The 23,009-nt window shown below is 51.2% G+C and overlaps 1 protein-coding gene across 1 annotated transcript in view; it reads right to left on the bottom strand.

Moving 5' to 3' along the window:
• LOC128277545 (optomotor-blind protein) overlaps positions 1 to 23,009 on the bottom strand; it is a 114,939-nt gene that overhangs the window by 36,256 nt on the left and 55,674 nt on the right. The window contains exon 4 of the mRNA XM_053016019.1: positions 11,849 to 11,872. Coding sequence (XP_052871979.1) covers positions 11,849 to 11,872 — 24 coding nt within the window. The remainder of the gene's footprint in view (positions 1 to 11,848; positions 11,873 to 23,009) is intronic.

Here is a 23,009-nt window from a genome sequence, read left to right on the forward strand (position 1 = left end):
CGAGTTTCCGAGACGGAAGCACCACGGCATCGGTTCCATCCACGGCAATGTGTGTGCTCCCGAGGCTCTCGGGGCCACTTGCGTGTGTGTAATAAAGTGTCCCGCAAACGAGGTGCCAAGATTTGCCGGGCACACATCCTTGCACACACGTCCGTGTTGCTGCTGCGCTGGTGTGCAGTTGCACTCTTCGCTGCACTGTGCACCGTGGTCCGCGTCGCGGTCCGCGGTTTCCCCATTCCCCACTGTGTGTGTGTGTGTGTGTGTGTCGCGGGTGAATAATGTGGCACCCAGGGGCCTATATTTATGAACTTTTCTTCGTCGGCAGCCGAGCATAATTAAAGTTTGCTGCTGCCATGCACAAACGTGTCTCGGAGTCCAGATACCGACGGCCCAGCCGCAAGTTGCCTCTTTTGGGGAAAAGTCATCCATTTTCTAGTGAGGTTCTAGTGGAGCATCGCAGCATTAAATCACACACAAAAAAGAGCTACAAAATGTAGTGAAAATGGTGATGTTATGAAATAAACGAAAAGCAAAAAAAATATGGAAAAGCCGACGGCGGATAAAAAAAAGCCGAACATCGAACCGAACCGTTCAAATGGTATCCTCGCGTGTCTACCACCAATCGGCGCATGGATTGTCTGTGTTGTGGCCGGAGCAGGAGATAGAAAGAGGCAGAAACACAACAATAGAGCCCTCCGGATAGTGAACACGCTCAAGCCGCCGGACTGCGCCGGGAAAAAAATGTATGTGACATTAAATGGCCCTGGCTCGTTACCGCCGGGATTGGGAGCCCGCGGTGGTGCGGGGTCGATCAGGTCGTAGAAGCAATAGTAGGCGCACAGCGCGAATAGACACTTCTTCTTCCCGGCCATTAGTGCGTGTGTGTGCGGCTTTTTTCTGGTTCCTGTCGCGCATTAACCCCGTGGGCGCGGGGTGAAAAAGAAGCGCTTCCAAAGGAAGCGCTCCCCACACGAAAGGTGGCCACCGTCCCCGACGGGGTGGTGGGGGTGGGCGGCCAGCATGTGTGGCCATCGCATGCGTGCTCACGTCGTTTGTGTTCAATTTTATTAATGGATGTAATTTGATGTTATTAATCATCATCGTAAGCACTCTCATCATCAGCAGCGTGGCCTCGCCAGGCCTTTCCCAGGCCCAGGCTGGGAAATTCCGGCTCAAACTGGTGCACCGGTGTCCTCGCCCCCGCGCCGCGTTTTCCCTGAATCGGAATCGGGGCTGCTCGGCTTGAAAATGGAGTATCCTTTTTGGTCGATATTGGGTCGAAATTTTAAACCATTCTGGCCACTGACTCACGTTGGTCGTTGGTCAAACAATTAAATTTTCCCCTGATGAGGCACGAAAGGGCACGAAATAATCTGCTGCTGTGATCAGCGCTCGTTTACCATCGTGATCGGTCGGATCGTTCCGGTGAACGGGCGCACAGTAAATGACAAACGTCATAATGACGTCCCATTTGGCACGCAAAACGGCTACAAAACTGCCCCATCAGTCATTTGCGGATCTGGCGGAGCCGGCGGGTGTTCCGGTGTTAAGTGCAGCGGCCACAGTACCGTCCATCATACGACTGACGACTAACAATTGTCACCGAACCGTCACTTGAACGTCCGATGATTGAATGGATGGATGCACCGGGGGAAACGGCTTTTTGCTGGGTGGCTTTCAGTTTGTCCACACGTTGTTAAACTAAATGACCCTCTCCGGGGTGGTCTAATGAACATTACAGGACAGTTTCATAAGCAAAACCTGTGCAAAAAAAAACTGCTGACCTCACGGAACAGAGACGACACACGCCAGATCTTTCGGAATCGATACCATTCGATCGTTAGCGTTGTAACATTAAGAGATTAAGTACATTTCGTGATGCCAATTGTTCGTGAAAATGACATGAACGATTACCGGGTCCTGGAGGGCAGCGCAACATGTCACCCAGCTCAGCCAACAATCAATTTATTGCGACTATTGTTCCCATTGGCCACGACTGATATCGAAAATTGGCAAAAACTGGCCACCGCGACCACCAGATTTTTATTTGGGGACTTATTTGAAATCCAAGGTAAATGCTAACCATGCCAAGCGAACAACATTCATCTAGAAATTGCCGCCATATCCGCCGAAACATTGGCCAAAAACAAATATATTTTTAGTGTTAATTTTTTAAGAAACAAAAGATTCCACTACATATACCACACCAGTCATTTTGACTGGTCTGGTACAAGGGTGAGCCATATATGATAGACTTTTACATTTGATTATAAAAAACAAAAGGCTTAATATTTTCCGATGCTTGAACTTTTATTTCAAAAGTTCATTCAAGACATTTATGTATAAAATACAATTCTGATTGCAGAAAATTGGAAAATATGCAAAACTTTTGCCAAAGTCGTAGGTCTTCAACTCAAGCGGTGCGATATTTCAAAATATCAGTTCACTGAAGCTCATTTCCACCTGGGCGGTTATGTTAATAGTTACTTAATAGTTATGTTAATAGTTATAATAGTTACGCGAACAAACCAGCCACCAATTACCACATCTAAAGAATGGTCCACAAAAAATCGGGAAAAGTTGTATGTCTTCTAGCAGCGCCTCTGGTGGTCGGATTTCAAATGTTTTGACAGCTATGTCTTAAGTATACATTTGACTTTCAGTGCTGAAAGTTTCATCCTGATACGAGGAGTTTATAGAAAGTTATGCTCAATGGAACTCGAAAGAAGAAAATTAATTCTGCGCAATCACGACGAGAACCCCACGTGGTCTGCTTTAAAATTCTCAAAAACACTAAAATTCGCAAAATCAACTGTATATGCTGTACTTTAACGTTTCCGGCAACCCAATACCGTAGACCGAAAGATTCAGAGTAGGTGTCGTAGTGGAACATACGACCGGCAGCTGATCTGGAAGGTTTTGAGATCAATTGCGGCAAATCCTGGATCCCCGGTTCGGGATATTGCAAAAAAGTATCGTGCCAGTAGAAGTACTGTCCAGAGGATCTGTCTATGAAAAAGCTAGTATTGTTTCCTGGCATGTAAGCATCCGAACAGGACACTTAAGCAAAACCTAGCCACTAAAACACGAGCTAGAAAGCTGTAGGAGAAGGCTCTGACGAGGTAAAAAGGATGCTTACTTATGGACGACGAAACATACATGAAAATGGATTTTGGATAGCTTCCTGGACCAAAATGTTATCTTGCCATGGCACAGAGAGATGTCCTCTCCAAGTTCAAATATGTATTCGCCAATAAATTTGCACGGAAACTAATGATCTGGCAAGGAATTTGCACATGTGGACCGAAACCAAGGTTTTCATCACAAACACAACGATGAACTCAACGCTGTGCAAGGAAGAGTGCCTCAAAAAGCGAGTTATATCATTTATTAAGTCACACAAAGGTCCGGTTTAGTTTTGGACTGATTTGGCAAGGTGCCACTACAACAGCGAGGTAGTTCAATGGTACCGTGACAATAAGGTGGATTTCATCGCAAAGGATATCAACCCACCAAATTGGCCTAAACTCCGCCCAATCGAAAATTATTGGGCAATAATCAAATGGAAGCTTAAGAAGACCGAAAAGGTGATGTAGGATGCTGCAGAGATGGCAATAAATTGGAACAAATCAGCCACTGAGGTGGACCAGAAGATTGTGCAGAAAATAATGGCGCGCGTTCTACAGAAAGTTCGCGATTTCATCCGACGACCAAAAAAATAAATTTATGAAATTTTTCTCTTAAAGTACAATAAAATACCTTCATTGTGACACCTTCACATGTTTCCTAAGACAAACCAACCCCGAGATAGAGCTAATTCAATTTTTCCCGATTCTTTGTGGACCATGCTTTAGTCCCAAATTCGAGTTGCTTTTGTCGAGATATGGGCAGAGACAATCGAAAATGTACTCAAAAAAAGATCGACATTTGACCAAAAATGTTTTTCATAAAATAATGTCTTGAATTTACCTTTCAAATCTAAAGCCATTTGTTTTTAAAAACCAAATAAAACAGCCTATCATGTATGACTCACTCTCACCCTATTGAAAACGGTGGTATATCTAGTGTTAAATGGCTCTTTAAGGGGACCTTGGCCGTCGCCATACATGCATTCGTGCTCCTTATTTGTTTAACGTTAAATTTGTTTTATTCACTAAGTTTACTCAACTAAAAACAATTGACAATAATTATCGTCAGAATAATATCATGCAACTGCACTAATTTAATATATCTAAATCGTTAATTTGAAAAGATACGGAACATTACCATTGAATGGTAGATTTAAATTTAAATCAATTTGAAATTTCAGTTGAAATTACCACAGACAGACAGTGGGTAGTTCCCTCCCTTCGTCATGAGACTCAGCCGCCAGCCGATTGTCCATCGGCTTGTTAAGTGTCCGCTAAAGGTGGGTGTTCCGTACGCATCGGGTGGTGTTTTATGTAGATTTTAAGGACGCCCCAGCCGTGGACCGTGGCCATGCCGTTCGAGAACGCTCCACGCTGCTTCTCCCCTCAGGGCTCAGGCTCTCCAGCCTCCGAGCCTGAGCCGTTTGACCTCGACCGACGAGCATAGTGGGGCAACTTGTTCTCTCGCCCGCCGCTCCCTTTGATGCACAATGTCACGCCGCCGACGACGACGACGGCGACGGCTTTTCCTTCGCCCCTTCGGTTCGAATACTTTTTCCCTTCGATCCGACGGCTCTACACACACCGCCACACCGCGGAGACGCCTGGCGACGACACGGCGTCGCCCGGCGCTCAGCAAGCGAGCAAAAGAGAAGCATAAAAGTGCATGGCTTGCAGAAAAAGAAAAGATGCAAAGCGCCCAGCCCCGCACCAGCTAGGCCTTCGCTTAATCGCCATTTCTTTCGCACACGGATTTTCGTGTCGAGGCCCTCATTGTCGACACTCGGCCAAGGCGCCACCCGCGAGAGCCTTGGATCCTTGGAGCCGACCGGCCCGACTTCCCGGGCTGAAGGGGGGGACCGGGACAATCTCTTGTAGCAGCAAATTAAATAGACGTAATTTAATCATTCAATTTTTGTCTTTCTGCCCACCAGCCAGCTTCAGGTTCTTTGGGGTTGTTTTCCCTCGTCGCACGACTTTCCACCGCGCACCGTGCAATCCGCAATGTGTGGCGATTGATTTAGCATTAGCTTCGTTTGCTTCATTTGAATAAACAAATGGAAAACACAACCAAAACGAAAAACCAAACGAAGCAGATGAAGGACAGGGGCGAGGCAAAAAAACGAGATCAAAGACAATTTCGACAATGACGACAGCATCTCGCCGCTTGCGGGTGGTGGGGTTCCGCCTCCCAGCATGGTTTTGGGGTTTGATTGTAAGGGAAAAAAAACTCCCGTCACAAACCAGCAAACCTGGCCTGATGGAGTCATCTCTCGAGTCGCCAGAGTAAACTGAATAAATTTAAGTGGTTAATTGGCCCCTTAAAAGTGTGGATCATACGCTCTCGCTCTCCCCGGCCGTCGCAGCGCCAAGTGGAACACTCTCTCAGCTTTGACTCAGCTTCGGCATCGTTTCGTAGTTTTTCGTATCTTTAATTTATTATTATTTTGATGGTGTGAAGCCGCGAAAGGTACAACACACAGTGAAGTGTTGGGCATTCGTAGGGTATTTATAAAACAAAATTAAAACTGCTTTTTGGTAGAGAACATTTCTCTCCGCACTCCCAATTAATGTTGGGGTTCTTCATTAACTCTCCACTATCCCCACGGGTGGGCGCGCGATCACAAGAAGGCGATCAGCTAGGGAGAGAGAACTGAAAAAAAAACATGAATGGATGGATCCCCATCGTCGCGACCGAGAACGCGACGCTAGACCCGAAAAAGTTTAATTAACTCCATTCACACTTGTGCTCGTCCTACGCGGCCCCCCTCCGGTTTAATACATCCGGTCCGAGTCCGGGTCCATGTTTCCTTCCCGGAACACGGTGCGTCGGGTGTTACGAGCCGACTGTTTCCTGTCTCTGGCACAAGGTCACATACTTCAAACGCTTCTAATTAATCTTCTACTGACCGACCATCCGTTCGCTTCCAGTGCGCGGCGGTTGGTGCAAAAGCGAACTGGGCGATCAAAAATTCGCAACCAACCCCAGGAGGAATCCCGAAACTTTCTCAGGCAAGCCAAAGCCACCAGAGTCGGACGCGTCAAACAAACGCTAAACAAACAAAGAGCAGTTGGCGCACCGGGGGACCGGGGTAATCCCCCGCCGGGGGCAACAGTTATAATCGTAAAAGCTACACCGATTTGATATAAAATAATTAAACGGAGGAACGAAGCAATCAAACAGCGAAACAGTAGCCGGAAGGGTTAGGAAGGGCACGCGAATGCGGTGGGTTGACCACGGAATTGGGTGGCCTAAGGGGAACCCCACCACTACGCTCCACGTTGGTGTCCAAACGGACCGACGGACGGACGAGAGCAAAGAGCCAGAAAGAGTCAGCCCATAAAAGTATGCACCGACTCCCGCGGCATCGCCGGGGCCGGCGATCCGGGGAACAATTGAACAACTTATTGGCCACCACCACGAGAAGGCTGCCCCCACCCCCTGGAACGGGCGACGCCACTCGCAGGCCGCAAAGTCGCAGCGAAAAGAGAAGAAAATGAAGCACAAACGGGGCCGAAAGAATTCGCGAGTTTCTCGAGAGGCGCCGGCGATCGGTCGGTGGTGGCGACGGCGGTGGTAGCCACCGGTGGTGGTGGTGGTGGTGGTGGTGGCTTGTATTAACATATGTTTAGATACCAATTATTTTGGCTTTTATTTCGACCCTTCGATCGTCCGCGGATCGCGCAAAACAAACAAAAGACTTCGGTGCGCCGTAAACGACGAACCCGCGGCCGGAGCGGCCCGGTAGCCTTCGCCCCGCGCCGCCGTTCTTGGCATTTCTCTTGCGACCACACGATCGCGACCCGCACCCGCTGTCTCTCCCTCCGGCCCAACCACCTCGGCACATTCCCAAGCGCCATCTAATGGGCGTCGTCGTCGTCGTCGTCCACTTTTCCGCCTTCATCCGCGGCGCGGCGGCATGGCGCGCGCTGTGATTCCCCATTTATCATCTTTTTCCTGCGGCCCCGCCACTACCCGCTCGCTGCCTGGTAGAACGACTGCGGGCGACGGCGGCCGAACCATGTTTCTAAACGTTACACAAACGAGGTTCCGAAATTAATCGTGGCGCGATCGTTAAACCGATTCCAACCACCTTCCTCACCTCGGGCCGCAAGTCGGCGGGGGGCCACTTAGGGCTTCGGGTCCCGAGCCCGGGCGCGTGATTGATCGATATGTGGCGCTGCGATGATGGAGGATGCTGTTCTTCCCTTCTGTCTTCCCGCGTGGTTTGTTTCGAGTTCGGGTTTTGCGGGCCACAGGAAGTGGTTGCGAACGGTGGCGATCGTAAACGCGGGCGCGGGGTCACAAACCGCGGGGAACAAAGTGGAAGACATTGTCACTCTCTAGACCCGTCACCCGTGGAACCCACCGACCGCCCGAAGGAAGTAAATATTTGGCCGGCCGGCCGGCCGATGATGATGATCATGATGGACGATAAACCGCTTTATCGGCCGCTGTAATCGCGCTAATTAATTAGCCCCGGTGGCCGCTGGCCCGGTGGTGGTGGTGGTGTGGTTTTATGCCTTCCCTGCCTAGGCATCGTCGTCGTTTTATGGCCCAAAGTGCGCCGGCCGCCCGAGCGTTGGGTGACGGAACATCTTCGCTTTACACTCCTCGCCTCCTGCCTGCTAAGTAAGTCTTGCGTTTTGATGGTCGCGCCGTTCCGGTGGCTGCGCTGCGAAGGTGTCACCCGTTTTGAGCACCTCTGCCGGGGCTAGATCGAGCTCCCTAAAGGGGCCCAAACAGCGGCCTCGGTGTGTCACAATTAAATTGCCTAGCGACCGATCGGAGCGCGGTACGATAAAGATCGGGATCCCGAACGAACGGAAGTGACATTTTACCGACACTGACGGGCCACGGCGAGGTCATGAAACTCACCTACTAACACCCTATCCGACGCCGAACCGGTTCGTTGGCTTCGGTCCCTCCGTTGCCGTTTGAAGCGTCTTGAGCCTGGAGACTAATTAGCGATAATGGGGTTCGTCGTTTTCACTGTCGTTCCCAAGACACGCCCTACCGACCTAGGCACTCCTAACGGCGGGCCAAACGGCGGGCTTTTTGGGGTCCTACATCGGGCGTCCGGGATCATTAATCATCGATAAAGAGCTGAGCTACGTCAATCGTACAGTACGTGCGATGGTAAGACACGGATTACACGTGTTATCGGGGAGGATTACAAGTTCTTAATGACAAAACGGTATGGCCAACATTGAAGATGTGTGCCATACTGCTCTGAATGCGATGCGTTGCGTTTAGTGCAACAAATTAAACCTTTGAGAAAATTCCTGGCCCCGAGCCGGACTGGACTGGAGTAACTTGATACGTTGCTTGATCGGGCGAGTCCAGCCAGCTCGGGCTGGCGAAGAAATTCGTAGCTCGCCAAGCCAAAGGGGACAACCGACGGACCCGAAGCCGAGCCGGGTGAGATGGACAAAAAAAGAAGCAGCTAGCGCGCGCGGGGTGCAGACAAGTTTTGAACGATTTTATCGACCCGCGGCATCCGGTGCCGCCGCTGCTTTCCGGTTGTCCCCTCGGGTGAACTGATGGGGGTCCCGGCAGAAACAGGGTGGTCGACGTTGCGTGTGTATCGCAAAAGTACGTATCGAACGCGAACGCGTTTCGGCGTCACCGGTTGGCGTCGCCGTCGGATCGGGTTGCTTTGATCTTTAAGCGGTACAAGCGCCGCTCTTTAAGCTGCGCGCCGAGGACCTGTTCTGAACGAACGACAGTATTCGGCCGAAAAGCGCACCGGAGGGCGCGGGCAATGCGGAGGACGCAAATGCACCATTCCTGGCGCCCGGTCCGCGTGTGGGCCAACAACATCTTCCTTTAAACGACGGCCCACGACGGCGACGGCATCCCTCCCGGACCCCCGAGGACCCCGAAGCCCCTTTCTGTGGCATAATAACATATTTCCTTTTAATCCCACCAACCAACTGGACGCTGGGCGCTGGGATGGCAGGAAAACAAATCTGGCGTCCGCGGGGCTTTTATAAGGGGTCGCCATGGGCGCCGGGAATTCGACTTTGAGCCCGCCCGGTGGTCGGACTCGAGCTTCGCGGCCGGAAGAACTGGTTGGGACAGATAGTTTTAGTACTCAAAACTCATCGACAAATGCGTCGGGTGACTTCAAAATATGAGGTTGGACATTATTTTTGCGTGTAAAAAATTGTTAAAATGCTTTTAATTGTCCCATTTGTGTCGAATATGCACTCTTTTGTTGGAAAATGTATTGCCTTTTTAAAAGTAGCTTCAGAATGCCTATGTCATAGAAGTCTTAGCCGTTATTGGCTAAAAACTCGAGCAATCTTTTTACACAATCCTTTTTTGATTTCACCTTTTCATCATTCAGGAAATTTTGTAAAAACATGAAAAGGGCGTCAATCGCTTAGTGCAAGGTCCGAACTATACGGCTGATACATTAAAACTTCCCAACCCATCGCTAGCTTCAAACGGTACAGTTGTTGCTGGTAGAGATCATAAATCAGTGTTTAGCCACGCGGCAGCAGCTCATAATAAACGATTCCTTTCAAGTCCCACCATATACCCAGTAGAACCTTCCTGGCCGTTTTTCCTGGTTTGGCCACCAGTTAAGCTGCTTTAGCACGCTTAGACCACGACCAACTTCACACAGTATTGTCGTATGTATCCCATTCCTCATCCTCAGTACCCATCCGTTTAAGAAATGGGTCGATTTCGTTCCGTTTGGTCAAAACTTTGCAGATGCCAATTTGAGCCATCATGTTTTTCGGTGTCAATGATGTGCCACCGAAACATCGAGCTTCTTTGTAAATCCAGCTGTGGGCAAATGGCTTAAAACTTTCTGATGGTTAATCTTTAACTCCTGGCCGATGCTCTGATTACTAACAAGCCGATCAACTTTGATTAATTTTGTAATTTTATCGACGTTTTCGTGCCAGATGTATCTTTAACATAAAAAATAACCGAAACGGGTCAAAGAAACCAAAATTACACGTTACTAGCTTTTAAAGTATCGTCACCAGAAAGACCATGCACAATTTCAGCCACCTAGCTTGAATTTTCGCCTTTATCGGACAAAAACTGTAAAATATACCGTATTTTTGCTTAGTTGACCTCCATTGTTAACACCCTGTAACTCACAAACGGATGGAACAAACAAAAGACAATGAAGACATTGTTTTAAGTATAAAGTGTCAGGTTTAAAACAAGCCTAAACTTGAACCGGTACGATCGATGCTTCACGAGATATCGATCAGTAAAGGCATCTTCCTAGAAAATAATGGATTACTTTATCCCCAGCCTTATGTTTCCGACCCAACGAAGAAACTTTTGCTGAATTTTTGGCGATGTTTTCGACAGTTTTTACAGTATTTGGAAGTCCCGAACGTCGCGTCTTTGTGGTGCCAGACACAGAACCAAACTAATCTTTAATTTGCCTAGGCGTACTACCTTTCAAAAATAAATATTTTATGCCACCTCGATACTCGATTTTGTCCATTTTATCAAAAAACCACTGACATGAACTCATTTAAACGATTCTTGGGTACGACGGTTGGGTAAAGAATTGGCATCGATGGGATCCATGGGATCCATGGGGCTTTTGCCGATCAATGGTCGACAATTCTCCGAGCCACTTCAAGCCGATTGGACGCACACCGAGCAAATTAATCTCATATCGGCTGCTAATAGACGGTTAAAAGAGGTGCAATTGCGGATTGCCCTTCGCTGCGGTAACACGGAAGGGGCCGAATATTATTGAGGAGCCCCGTTTTATGGGCTCTCTCATTTGGCTCGCTTTAATCGCCTTCCGCCGCGCGCGTCTTATTTAATATCATTTTTAGTGGCCTCGGGTTTTAGTGCAGTGCACTGGGGGGCTCCATTTTATTTGCTTAGATAAATCTTTCCGCTCGGGAAGATGCTCGGTTGCATCCGTCGACTCCTCGGCTCCCTTCCCCCCACCACCGGATGATCGCCTGGGCTCACAATCGCGTGCTGTGCGCGCGCACTGCGCAGGTAATGGCCACCGAATGTCGGCGTTGGCGATGCTGCGCTCCGTGGCGTGTTTTATGTTTCGCTCACGCCGCCGCCTTCGACGCCGCCGTCGCTGCAATTGCCCCGTGTAGTGACGCCAGGGCGGCATTTCCGTTTCATGTCCGATGGTCCGGCCCGGCGCTTCATCGCACCGGGCGAACATTATTGATACTCGTTTTTATTGATCACCCGTGTAATCATTACAATCACCCGGCGGCGGCGGCCACGGGTGGGTCATCGGGCGCCCACAAGGTGGGTGGGCTATCCCTGTGCCCTCCCCACCCGGCCCTTGCGTGGGTTTATTATCATTAATTATCCGCACAAACGGTGCCATAATGCTGCGCACATAAACATCAGAACCATCGGCGGCATTCACTAGTTCTCTCGGGGCAGGGATAACTTATGGCAAATATTTACAGGACCACCACCAGGATGGAAGGCCCCCCCCGGGGGGCGCTCGCTTCGCAGTCTACCTCTAATATCTACACAGTTTCAAAACTCACACACATCTCGACCACAGAGATGTTCGTAAAAGAAGATCCCTTTCTGGGGTTGAAGTTACCTCGATCTGCGCGGGATCGGAGAGGGATCGGAATCGGAAGTGTTTCGATCGGGTTTGCGTTGAGCCCGCGGACGGAGCCCGCGTTGAAGCATTTCGTTCAATATTCGTGTGTAGTACAGAGAGAAATCAAAAAGTGTTACATACCCAAACGGTGGAGGCATCGCCAACCTTGAAGATAAGAAAGTAAACGGGTATTAATGACACTGATAAATAAAACGTTGTGTTACAGGGGAACAGGGTGGTTGTTGTTTAAGGACTAATTCGGGGCCTAGCCTACCGGGCCAGTGTTCAGGCTTCGCGTCAGGCATCTAAGGAACTAAAGCACCGCGCTAAACCCAATCCCTAGCCACGCTAGTCACGGGGATCGGGGATCATTAATAAAACGTTCCGTTCCGTTCCGTAAAACGAAGCCCCCCAAAAAGCTGGCTGGCTGGCAACGGGAAAATTTAATTAAATCAATTTTCGGTTCTCCAACCGGGTCGAGCGATGGGAACCACCACCACGACCACCGGGCGATGATCCATTTAGCAAATTACCACCATCGTGTGTAAGCCACAACGCACAAGTCCGCGAAGAAAGTCCACTGGGAACATCGGGAACCGGGCGGACCACCCGGTGGATCGGTGAAAAATCGTGTCCATTTGCACACGGAAAAAATACACACACACTCTCGCGTCTAACGATGGGTGATTTGTTTGATCTCGGCGAAAGAAATCGGGGCAAACCAAAAAAGAAACAGAAAAACAAATGCAGAACCGAAAATTAACAAATAAAACAAACAACGCGAAGGCTCAATCCGGCTGAGAGGGAGCGATCCCATGCGTTGTGGGCCGCGCAGGACGTTCGATCAGATTCCATAAACAACTGTGCTTGATCAGGGGAACGGTACAAAATCTGCCAACCGACCGGCGGCATGTCGCTCATTTGGCTACCAACAACGTGCGTCTCGCTGACAACAATCGAGCATAAATCAATAAATGGCGCCATTATTATTGATACCTTTCGCTCCGCTCGTTCCGCTGCGTCGTCGCCACCGCCACCAGCCGGGCGAACTTTGATTTCTTACCATCTCATTATTATCTTCCTTTTGCACATTGGGGGCTCTCCTTCCGTTTTTTCCGCGAGACCGCGAGACCGCGAAACATATCGTTTGCACGCCACAAATCCGACAGACGGAATTCAATTTATGCGTTCGCGACGCTACGCTCCGCGGCCCGCGAAGGATGCTTAAGACGAGCAGCAGCACTGCGGACGAGCTGCGGGATGAGAACGGGGCGACGGCGAAGGGCGCCCCCCTCGATGCCACATCAAATTTTTCATCCCACAACCGTATGGCCGGCCGGCCTGTCCGGGGCTACGGACCGGGTAATTTATCTAGCCCCACTGGCCTCACCGGAACGCGGACCCAGCGCAAGGACACTCCGAGGCCGAGAGCAGCGAGTGATTGGTCCCAGTGGCCGGACCGGTTGACAGTTTGACAGGCCGAACTTTGTCGAAGAATTCGGCCCCGGGGAATCGTGGCGCGAAAAAAGGGTTCGGCGTCGTCGCTGTCGTCCTGTTCGGTGCCGGCCAGTGCTCTTGTAAAACACGCCGCGACCGATTAGTTGTTTGCCCTAAGCATTGCCAGTGAGTTCCGCCGCCTTTTTCCGCTTCCTCCTTCCTTCGCGCGGCTCTGACGAGAGAATATTTGTCCAATTCCAATGTTCGGCCGCCGCCGTTTTTCGTTGATTAATGGATCGCCGCGAATGATGATGATTTTTTGGCATTTTTTTTTGGGACCCGCCGATTTCGGGCGTCCAACCAAACGGAGAAGCTTTAGTTGGAGGGAGGGTTTTTCGTGCAAATAAAACGTTCACTTCACTGAAGCCGGGCCATTTCAGTTATCAGTTTCAGATAGCGAAGATGTTATCATTAGGCAAATATCGCGAAGCGCAGATAATGAAGGCGCAGAATAAATGGAATCCCCGCGCACTTGGGGAATATGCAAATCGGAAACATCTCAACACACCGTACGTTCGTCCCTTTAATCTTTTGTGCCCCCGCTGGAGTGTCACTCGGTGCCACTCGGCGGCAGACGCTTCTCCACGAGTGGCCACGAGCCTAACAAGTTCAATTTCGAGGAGCGTTTTCTTTCACTCGTTGCAAGGTTGCCCAAGGTTGCCCGGTGGCGTGCTCTAATGAAGACGCTCCCCATGGGAGGCTGCCATGTTTCTCCGTGCACGGCACTAACGACATGATTTGTCAAACCAAACCTCGTCTTGACCGACCACCGACGACCTCGCCGATTGAAGCCGGAATTCGATTTTCAACGCGGAGGTCTCCGCGGAGGTCTGGGGTGTCGAAAGCCCTGGATTCCGGTCCGGTCCGGAAAGCCGAAGATCGGAGCGAGTCCCCGGTTCGGGGCCCGGTCTCATTAGGGCCGGCTCATGGCCAGCGAACTGTGAATGAAGCGCGCGTTTGGGGTGGTCCACTAGTTGCTCATTATCGACAATTAATATGCAGAAATCAAGAACGGAACGCTATAAAACCCAAACGCTGTGCTGTGCGGATGGTCTTCCTTGCTGTGCGATTCGCTCACGCTCTCAGGATCGACGCCGCCGCCGCCGCCGATGAGTCGATCGTGATCGTGCGAACAAAAATGTTAAAAATGTCGTCAACCGGACCGAGGAGGAAGCCGAACCGAGATGATTCCACTGAGACGATGATGATGATGGTGCCGATCCGATCCGGCGGCCAGATTTGAATGGAGTAATTAAAATTGTGGAATCCCAAATTGTATCCCACGTCGCCGGCGGTAAGCCGCCGCCATCAGTTGCGATGCGACGAAACTGGTTCTTGACCCGGACGGGACGGGCGCTCTACAAGGCGCCCTAAATTATGTTTCCTTCAAGGACTGCTCTCGGTGGTGGACATCGCTTTGCGCCGATATCTCGCCGTGTCGATCGTGTATTGACTCATCGCAAAGCCGATGCTGCGCCCGATCGATCGATCGATGGCGGATCCCCCCTCATCAATATTCACCGCAGGGCGATCTGCCGTGGAGAGCCCCCTGAAGAACGGACGGCCCACTTCTCGTGGCAGCGTGGCGCGATCGATGCAAATTGGGGCCCGTCCTGGGGCCCAGGGGATCATTATTTTACAGCGCCCGGGAACCCCAATTTGCATCGCACTCTCCGGACGCACGGCCTTACGGGACACGCTGTTCACACGGATGCTGCTGCAGGACATTATTACGCGCGATGGGAAACGACACACCGCAGGTCACCCCGGAACGTCAAGGGTCTGTGGCGTCTGCCGGTCGGTCCGTGGGGGCCCTCATTTTTTTTTTCGCGGCGTGGCCTGGATCTCTTCCTGGGGCACGAGCACCCGGGACCGCAGCGGGCGCCGCCGTCGACAGGTTCATAGCCAGGTTCACGGGGATAGCCACGGGAGGACGAGGAGGCAAAAAACCAGCGCCAAAAGAGAACAAAATTCACGAAAGGCCCGACGCATAAAACAAATACGTCGCCGCCGCCGCCGTCGTCGTAGCGATTTAATCAGAAGTATCCCCTCTGCACCGTAGGACTCGCGGTTGGCGAGAGAGAGAGAGAACGGCAGAGAAAGTCCTTTGCGAAGGGATGAAAGAGCGTGAAAGGGGGAATCGGGGGAGCAAGAAGAAGAAGCGGCGCCCTCGGTGGGGGTGATGCTTCCTGCAAGGGACCCAAGCGACAGAGAGAGAAAGACTCAAACGCCAGCACGAGCTACGAACGCGGTTCGCGGAAGATGCGTGGAAAGCATAAAAGAAATATGTATAATCTTTTTTGTCTCCCCGAACCCCGAAAACGAATCCACAGGCACACCACACGATCCGAGCGAGCCAGCCTGCCATCCTTCCGTCCTGCCCTGCCTGCCCTTCAGGTGCAGCGATCATCGTCGGCGAACGGCCACAAAACTGTCCTCTATCGAAGAAATCAACATAAATAATGTGGCGCCCGTTGGACCCGAAAATGTTGTGCAGTGTTTGTTTGTTGTGTGTGTGTCCGTCCGTCTCTCTCTCTCTCTCTCTCTCTCTCTTTCTCCCTTTGGAGTCGATTTTGTGTGGGGATCCGGACGGCGCATTGGAGCCGCATCTCCTCCGCTGCTGCTGCCCCATTTTTTGTGACTTTGGTTTTTGCTCGTAAAACGGTGCCCTGGTTTTTCGGCGACCGGGAGACGCCCCCCTCTGGACGGCGCCGGTCACGGTGATGGCCCCGGCGGATGGCCCGGCGGGAGCCTCTACCCACCCACCGCGAAGGGTGGACCTCTGGGACCAGCGAGAGAGAAGAAGCTCGCTTCCCAGAAAACGTAGAACGGACCGCGGATCGATCGGTGACGATCCTGTCGACTCGATCGGATCGCCATCGATCGACACGGGTGCGCAGCTACCCTCGCACCCCCAACCCCCCCCCCCGGCCGGTGGAATGATACTTCTGTGGGCGCGGTTTTCGGTGCCGATTCGTTGCGCCACGGTTTCGCTCATGCATATGGGGTTAGCTGCTACAGTGATCAATCGTTACTGATGAAAGCTGAACACTTACCTGGAAACATTGGAAAGAAAGAGAGAGAAAACAGAGAGAAAACTATTAGTGAATTGCTCATTCGCTGCTCGAATTGCTCTGGAAAAGCGTTTCGTGTTCCGTTGTCCGGTTGAATATTTAACAGTCATAAGCCGCCGCCAAGTCGTGCCAAAACGAAACATCCATGAAACATGGATTCACCAGCCCCTCCGATCACCACCGGGCCGATCGGGCACGGAACGGGCTGACTACAATCGACTTCTCGCCCGAAAACATAGATCTATTAGTAGCGCCCGGTTGATAGGGCGGGCTAATAGAAACATTAGCTCAGCTCAGCGATCGTTTCGCGCGGCACGCCGTTCGCTCCGAGCCCGATAATGCTGGTTCCCCTGGCCCCTGGCTTGTCTAACAACGCTTTCAACAGCTTCACCGGCACCGGGCCGTGATTGTGGCGGGCGGATAGCTCACGGCATAAATTATACACGGCACGGGTGGCAGCAGCAGCAAAAAACACCGAAACCAACCAAACTGGAACCATGCGATCGCGAGCCGACTTATCGCACCAACCAGCCGGCGCGATATTCCCACACCGCGGTCCGGGTATTATGAGAAATAAAATGTACATTTTGTAACCCCATTAATGGCCATCCGGATCGGTGGTCGAACAAATCGTCCCCGGGGCGGGCCCGGGGTGGTTGGCTTCGGTTTCGCGCTCTCCACTCATCGAGTCGGGCGAGTCGATTAGGAATAATTCACAGTCAATTAGCGTTTCTTGAGTGACTGTTACGCTGCCCGAGCTCACGGTTCGTGGTGAAGTTACGCGCTATTCACTTCATTTCCCCCCTTTTGGGGCTTGGTTGCGGCTGTGGATCAGATTGCGATTGTGTTTCGCTTGGGGTCCACCTCCAATCTGTGAGTACATTATTTTGAAACATTTTGAACCAGCAAAAGGGACACCAGAAAAACTACCTTTTTCGAACTAACCAGGATTTATTTCGGTTTTTTTCACGAATTATTTTTAAAAGGAAACAAAACGAAGTCCTTTGGCATTGGTTATAACTATTGGTCTAAGTGCCGTACGTATAAGCTGTGTTCGTCCCATATTGACCATAACATGTCTATTTGTCAGTGTCGTGATCAAGGAAACTGATCTCGCGTCCTTTTAATGTCTGGTTACCAGTTTATTGTCCTCGTCATCACCAGATGCACTGTTAGGTTAACTAGGGCTCTGTTTAAGTTAGTTAAGTTTTTCTTTGTCAACTAGGCTCTGTTGCCCATTGTCTACTTTTATACTAAATAAATACATAAATAAATAAATAACCTCTGCTATCTGTCACACCGTAATTCGGTGGTCGTCTAGGACCACTGTGGCGATGTTTTGACCGGTAGTTGCAGTATTTGGACGTATCGATCGATCATCATCTCCCAAGCTCTTACGGCGCCACGTTTAAATTCATTCACATTACACCGTGGCAAATGATGGTGCAGAGTCCCCGGCACAGATTTCAACTCATCTTTGACCTTATACAGGATGTTCCATCACGACTCATATTATAAAAATGTTAAATAACTCCGCTATTTATCAGTAGATTTTGACAAATCAGTCAAATTCTGAAACGTCAATCTATGTTGTTATAGTTATAGATCAATTTACAGTAAAACAGCGTTCTGAAATTGTAGCGCTCTACATTGAAAATAATCACTCAACAGTGAAAACTGTGCTTGCTTGCTTTTTAATGCCGAATTTCTTCTGACTTCTTTCTGTGGGGCTATTTGAAGAGTAAAGCTGATGCCATCCAACCGAAGACCATTAAAGAACTGAAAGATAACATCACAGCGGGAATTGCTGCTATTACGTTGTCTATTACCGAAATATTGTCAAATACAATGAAAAATGCTTTTCAATGCTTTCAGCAAAAAGGGCCGCTTTTTGTGTGTCTAATGGAGGCGGTCATTTGATCGATTTTGTATTTTGAGTGAATTGTTAACAAACGGCATTCTATACTCTAAATAAATCTTGTTCATTTGTCAAAATCTACTGAAAAATGGCGGAGTAATGCAACATTTCAATAGTATGGGTCGTGATGGAACACCCTGCCTTTGCCTTTCAAAACCCAGTATCCAAGGACACCTTGATACTCGATTTTGTCCATTTTCCCAAAAAAAGACTAAGATCATCTCACTCAAACGATTGTTACACAAAACTGCAAAGTGGGTGAAGCTTTGGTAAGTAACTTTCAGAAGGTTGACAACGAAATTCAATAGCATTCATTTGCTAGTGCTGCCATCTTCATGTTGAGTTCTTCCCAAACTCGTAACTTGGGCCTTGCGGGGTTAAGAACTTAGAAAAATGGTTAAGGACCAATCTCATTTCCAGAGCTCCATTGCAGCATTTTAGAAAACAAATACGTTAATACAAATACGAATAGTATTCCCATGTAATAGAGAATTAAATATTATTATTGATTCATTTTCTATCTCGTTTATGTCGTTCAATGAAACTGTCAACTGTGTGCCACTTTCAATTCCACACCCGTTCAAATTCGTAACTTAACTCGTAACTCGTTCGAGTAAAATGACGTAAAGTAAGGATGGCCAAGGTTCCCGAACTAACGCGAGAGCCCCATCGCCAGCGGACGTCAACCGGGCGGCCGGGAGTAATTGATAATTATCGTTCGTGGTCCGACTCAGGGTCCATCGGGGCGATCGTCTCCACCTCCCGAAGCCCATCGGCCCGTCGGCCATAATTGCGCACAGAGGGCCCAGTCCAGCCCGGCCGAGCGCCTTATTGTTTGTTTTAGCTGTCCAATTTTCTCCTGCCAAGCTCCTGCCGGCCAAGCGACGAACCGTTTTGTGCTCTGCTAACGTGAGGCGCCATCATCATCGTGAGGCGCCGTCGATTTATGTACCCCCTCGCCCGCCTCGCCTTTGCTGCCACCCGGCATCGTACCCCGGGCGGGACAGGTGTGAGTCCTGTTTCGTCCGGGCCTTGGCCCTTATTCTTTACTCTTTCGTTTCGTTCTGACTTCATTATTTGGCTGAATTTTCCACCACACACACACACACGTCACGAGTCCTCGCTCGGGTGGCTCACTCTTTATGAGCCCGATCTAAAGCCGATTTTCACCCAAGGCCGGAAGGTCTCACGCTCACGGTCCCAACGCCGTTTTGCGCCGGGGCCACACCGGGTTTGCGGCTGCGCCCGGTACCGTTTTACGATCGGCGGCCGGTATCGGGCGGATGGAATTTTATTGTCCACCACCCTGTTTCCCCCCCCCGGGTGCCGGGTTAGCGGATTACTTTTAAGATAAAAATTTTGATCCTCCAAACAGCGGCTCACTCCAAAAAGAAGGCCAATCCGGGAAAGGATGTCGCCGCCGCCGATCCGAGTCGGACGGCTGCTCCCGTATGGAGCAGACCGCTTGCTGCTTACTGGGGCCACCCAAGAAGACCCCACCGGCTGACCACCCCGAAACCCGGGCGAAGGGGGGGAGTACTCATCTTCCGCGGCCGAATCGAACGCGGGCGAAAGGCGAATCGAACAAAGTCTCACGCGCCAGCCGGCCGGCCCAGGGCACCTCGTTGGGATGCATATTTATTGGTGGACTTGTTAACATAACTAGCCTCCTTTGGGCCCCATCGCGCCCTCGCGGAGTGCCGGATTGGTTTATGAAGCGGAACCCCACCACGAAGGCGGCGGTGGTCTCTTCGCTCCGAAACCGCAAACATATTTCAAAAGCAGCCCCTCCGTAAACCCACTCGTGTCCCTCGCGTCTTAATTGCTACATTTGGAGGATCCCGAAACAAAAAAAAAACAGAAACAAACCGAAGGCGTAGAAGAGAATAAAACACAAAACCGATCCCAGGCGCCTCGTGGAAGTGGACACCTCTGCGCTGTGGCGCAGCGGGGAAAATTATGATTTTTCGGAACCCACAGCGCGTGTGTGTGCGTCTTCCGTACCTTCCGGAGCCGGGTCCGGAGCGTCCGCACACGGCAAGGCGCCAGTAGGCAGCCAACAATTATTTATGAATTATTTGTTTGGTCGAGCCCTGGCCGAGCCGCGGAAAGGATCCATCATCAAGATAGCGACTCCGGCGACGACGGAAAGTTAGACCGAAGGCGAAGATGCTGCCCGGCGAGGATTCACGAGTCAGTCTGGGGGGACCTTGGGGCCGCAGACGATTGGCTGATGATAAAGCTGGAGCAGAAAGCTTTGCGGGCCGGACCTTTTCCGAGGCGGACCAGAGCAACGATGGCGTCGCTGGCTGGGCGCTGGTATTTAAATGATTACGAATCGTGCCGGGGATCGGGGGGGGTCTGGATAAATTGGTCACGCTTTTCCACGCTGGCCGACCGGGACAGGGAAGGCTTTTTGCATCGCCAGAGAGAGAGAGAGCGTGCGCCAGACCGACGCCATTGTGTCGTCGCTCGATGTCGTGGACGCGCCTCCGATCGCATCCCGATCGCTTCCGATAGACCTGGGCGGCGGCCTCTGGAACGAAGACCTGGGTCGCCCAGGACGCTGATCTCCTGCGCTAGGCGCTGCCACCCACGGCAGGTTTTCGCCGAGGCCAGAGCTGCTGACTGACCGATCGTTTATCGGTCCCTGGTCCCGCTGGATTCGAAGTCCGGGGCCGGAAAGGCGAGCAATAAAAGCCGACGCAACGACGGCCCGCCGGAACAGATTTGCACCGGAACAGCGCACTGGGCCATAAACGGCCGGCCGGGGAGGATCATTTTATAGAGCAACGAACTGGCTCCACATAAAGAGTGTGGTCTCGCAAATCCTGGGCGGTTCGCAACATTAATGCGCACACACGATTCGTTGGGGAAAATTAATTTAGATTGACATCTTTGGATTCGAAAATGTCGGAGAGATTTTGGAACTTTGGACCAATCGAGTCGGAGCCGGGCCAATCGGAGTTCGGGTTCACCCGCATGCAACCCAAGCCCATCGGACTCGGACTTGCTCTATCAATTATTCAATTTTAACTCAATTTGCTGCCACCAGCCGAAGGGCGTTCTCTTCAATTGATTCCACAAAATAGAAGCGCAAGAAAAAGGCAACCCATCGTCGTCGCCGCCGACGCCGAACATGATTTAGAACCCGGGCACAAATCATATCAAATTATGCTCCTACGCCACATGCCACATGGGAGCGGGATCGGATTGTTTCGTCGGACAGTCGGCGCTCGGTCCCTGCGATTTTCGGTCCCTGGCGCCCGTATTTCTCGTCGCTATGTCATGTTGCTGTGTCTGAACTGATAGGAATGAGTTTCAGGTTTTTTTTTGTTTTTGGTCTTCGCTCCGTGTTCCGTGCTCTAACTCTAATTCCGGGGCCCATTCCGGGGGGGGGACGAGTGCCAGCATAACTTGCCATCCCGGAGGGGTTTGGCGTTCTCTAACCAAACTATGCTCGCCTTTGACGATGGTGCATCTTTTAGTCCCTGAGGATGGGGGGGGGGGCACCACCTCCACCACCACCACCCCCACTGCCAGCACCGCCGCTTGGACCACTTGTCAATCCACGAGACGGAGCGGACGGGTTTGATATTCTGGGTGCTCCAAAGAACTCCTCCAAACAAAGAGCGGTGGCACATAAAATATACAAGCGCGGCCGGGCGAGAAGAGCGGGCAGGGACGAGCTGTCGAATGTCTGTCGAAGGACACAAGAACATGCACAAAAGACGTTAGAGAAGCGAAGGACACACACACCGACTAAAAAAAAAAAAAAAGACACACATTTTATTATGTCAAACAGTCTTTCTCCGGTTCCGCCTGGCGCTGAGCGCCTGACGACGGCGGCGATCGACATTTCGTCGATTGCGTTGTGCGGCGTCTATTTGACCGCGTCATCCGCAGCCCGGGGCACGGGGCTCCCTTCGGCGGTGTGGAAAGGACGGGGGAAAAAAAAGTCTTAGACCGAAAAAGGAATTCAAACGCCAAACGCCGTCGGATCGGGGGGGCTCGGGCAACACATTCCGCAGGCCGGGCCGGTGTGGTGCTGGTACCGGCTGGCCACCCCAAAATCGACGACGGCACCCAAGACAACCACAGAACGCAACCCAATCACCGCCCCATCACCGCGTGGCGTGTCGGAATCCAAATCTACACAGACACAGACAGACACAGAGATCCCCGAACGCTGCGCTGATATCGATCTGATGGCTGATGATGTTTTCCAGTTGTTGAGCGCCTGTTTCTTGGCGTGTCCGTGCTCCGTGTCTCCGGTGCGGTGCGTCTCTGTTTTGTCACTGTCTCAGGTCGGGCGCTCCTTCGCTTACTGTCCCATTTCGGTCGGCGCTGACATTTGCCAACAAATTCTCTCTCTGTCTCACTCACTGTCTGTCCGCGTTCGATCTGGCACTGGAGCTGTGTTGAAGGGACTCCCGAGATCAATTTATGGTCCTGTGCCCCGGGGAGGGCCCCGGTGTCGCAAGAAATGCTTAGAAGCGCCAATCCGCCCGAAACTGGCGCCCGACGCGGTGGCAGAAACAACATTCAGCGAATCGCCGTTGTCGGTCGGGGGAAAAAGTGTCACAACCCGAAACGCAACCAACCCCGCAAGTCCTTCGATAGCCGGGACTGGCCGGGAGTCTCCGGCCGCGCGGGGGGGAGCGGTTGGCTTCAATCAACTCGGTGTGTCTCAAGAGATGCAATTTGCGAGAAACCAATCACGGCCGGTCCCTGTGAGATGGCGGATCGTGATTCGCGGGGCGGGAACGCTGTTTGGGGACCACAAAATGAAGCCGCGACAAGTCGTAAACAT

The sequence above is a fragment of the Anopheles cruzii genome, chromosome 2, assembly GCF_943734635.1.
Source record: "Anopheles cruzii chromosome 2, idAnoCruzAS_RS32_06, whole genome shotgun sequence".
Taxonomy (NCBI): Eukaryota; Metazoa; Arthropoda; class Insecta; order Diptera; family Culicidae; genus Anopheles; species Anopheles cruzii.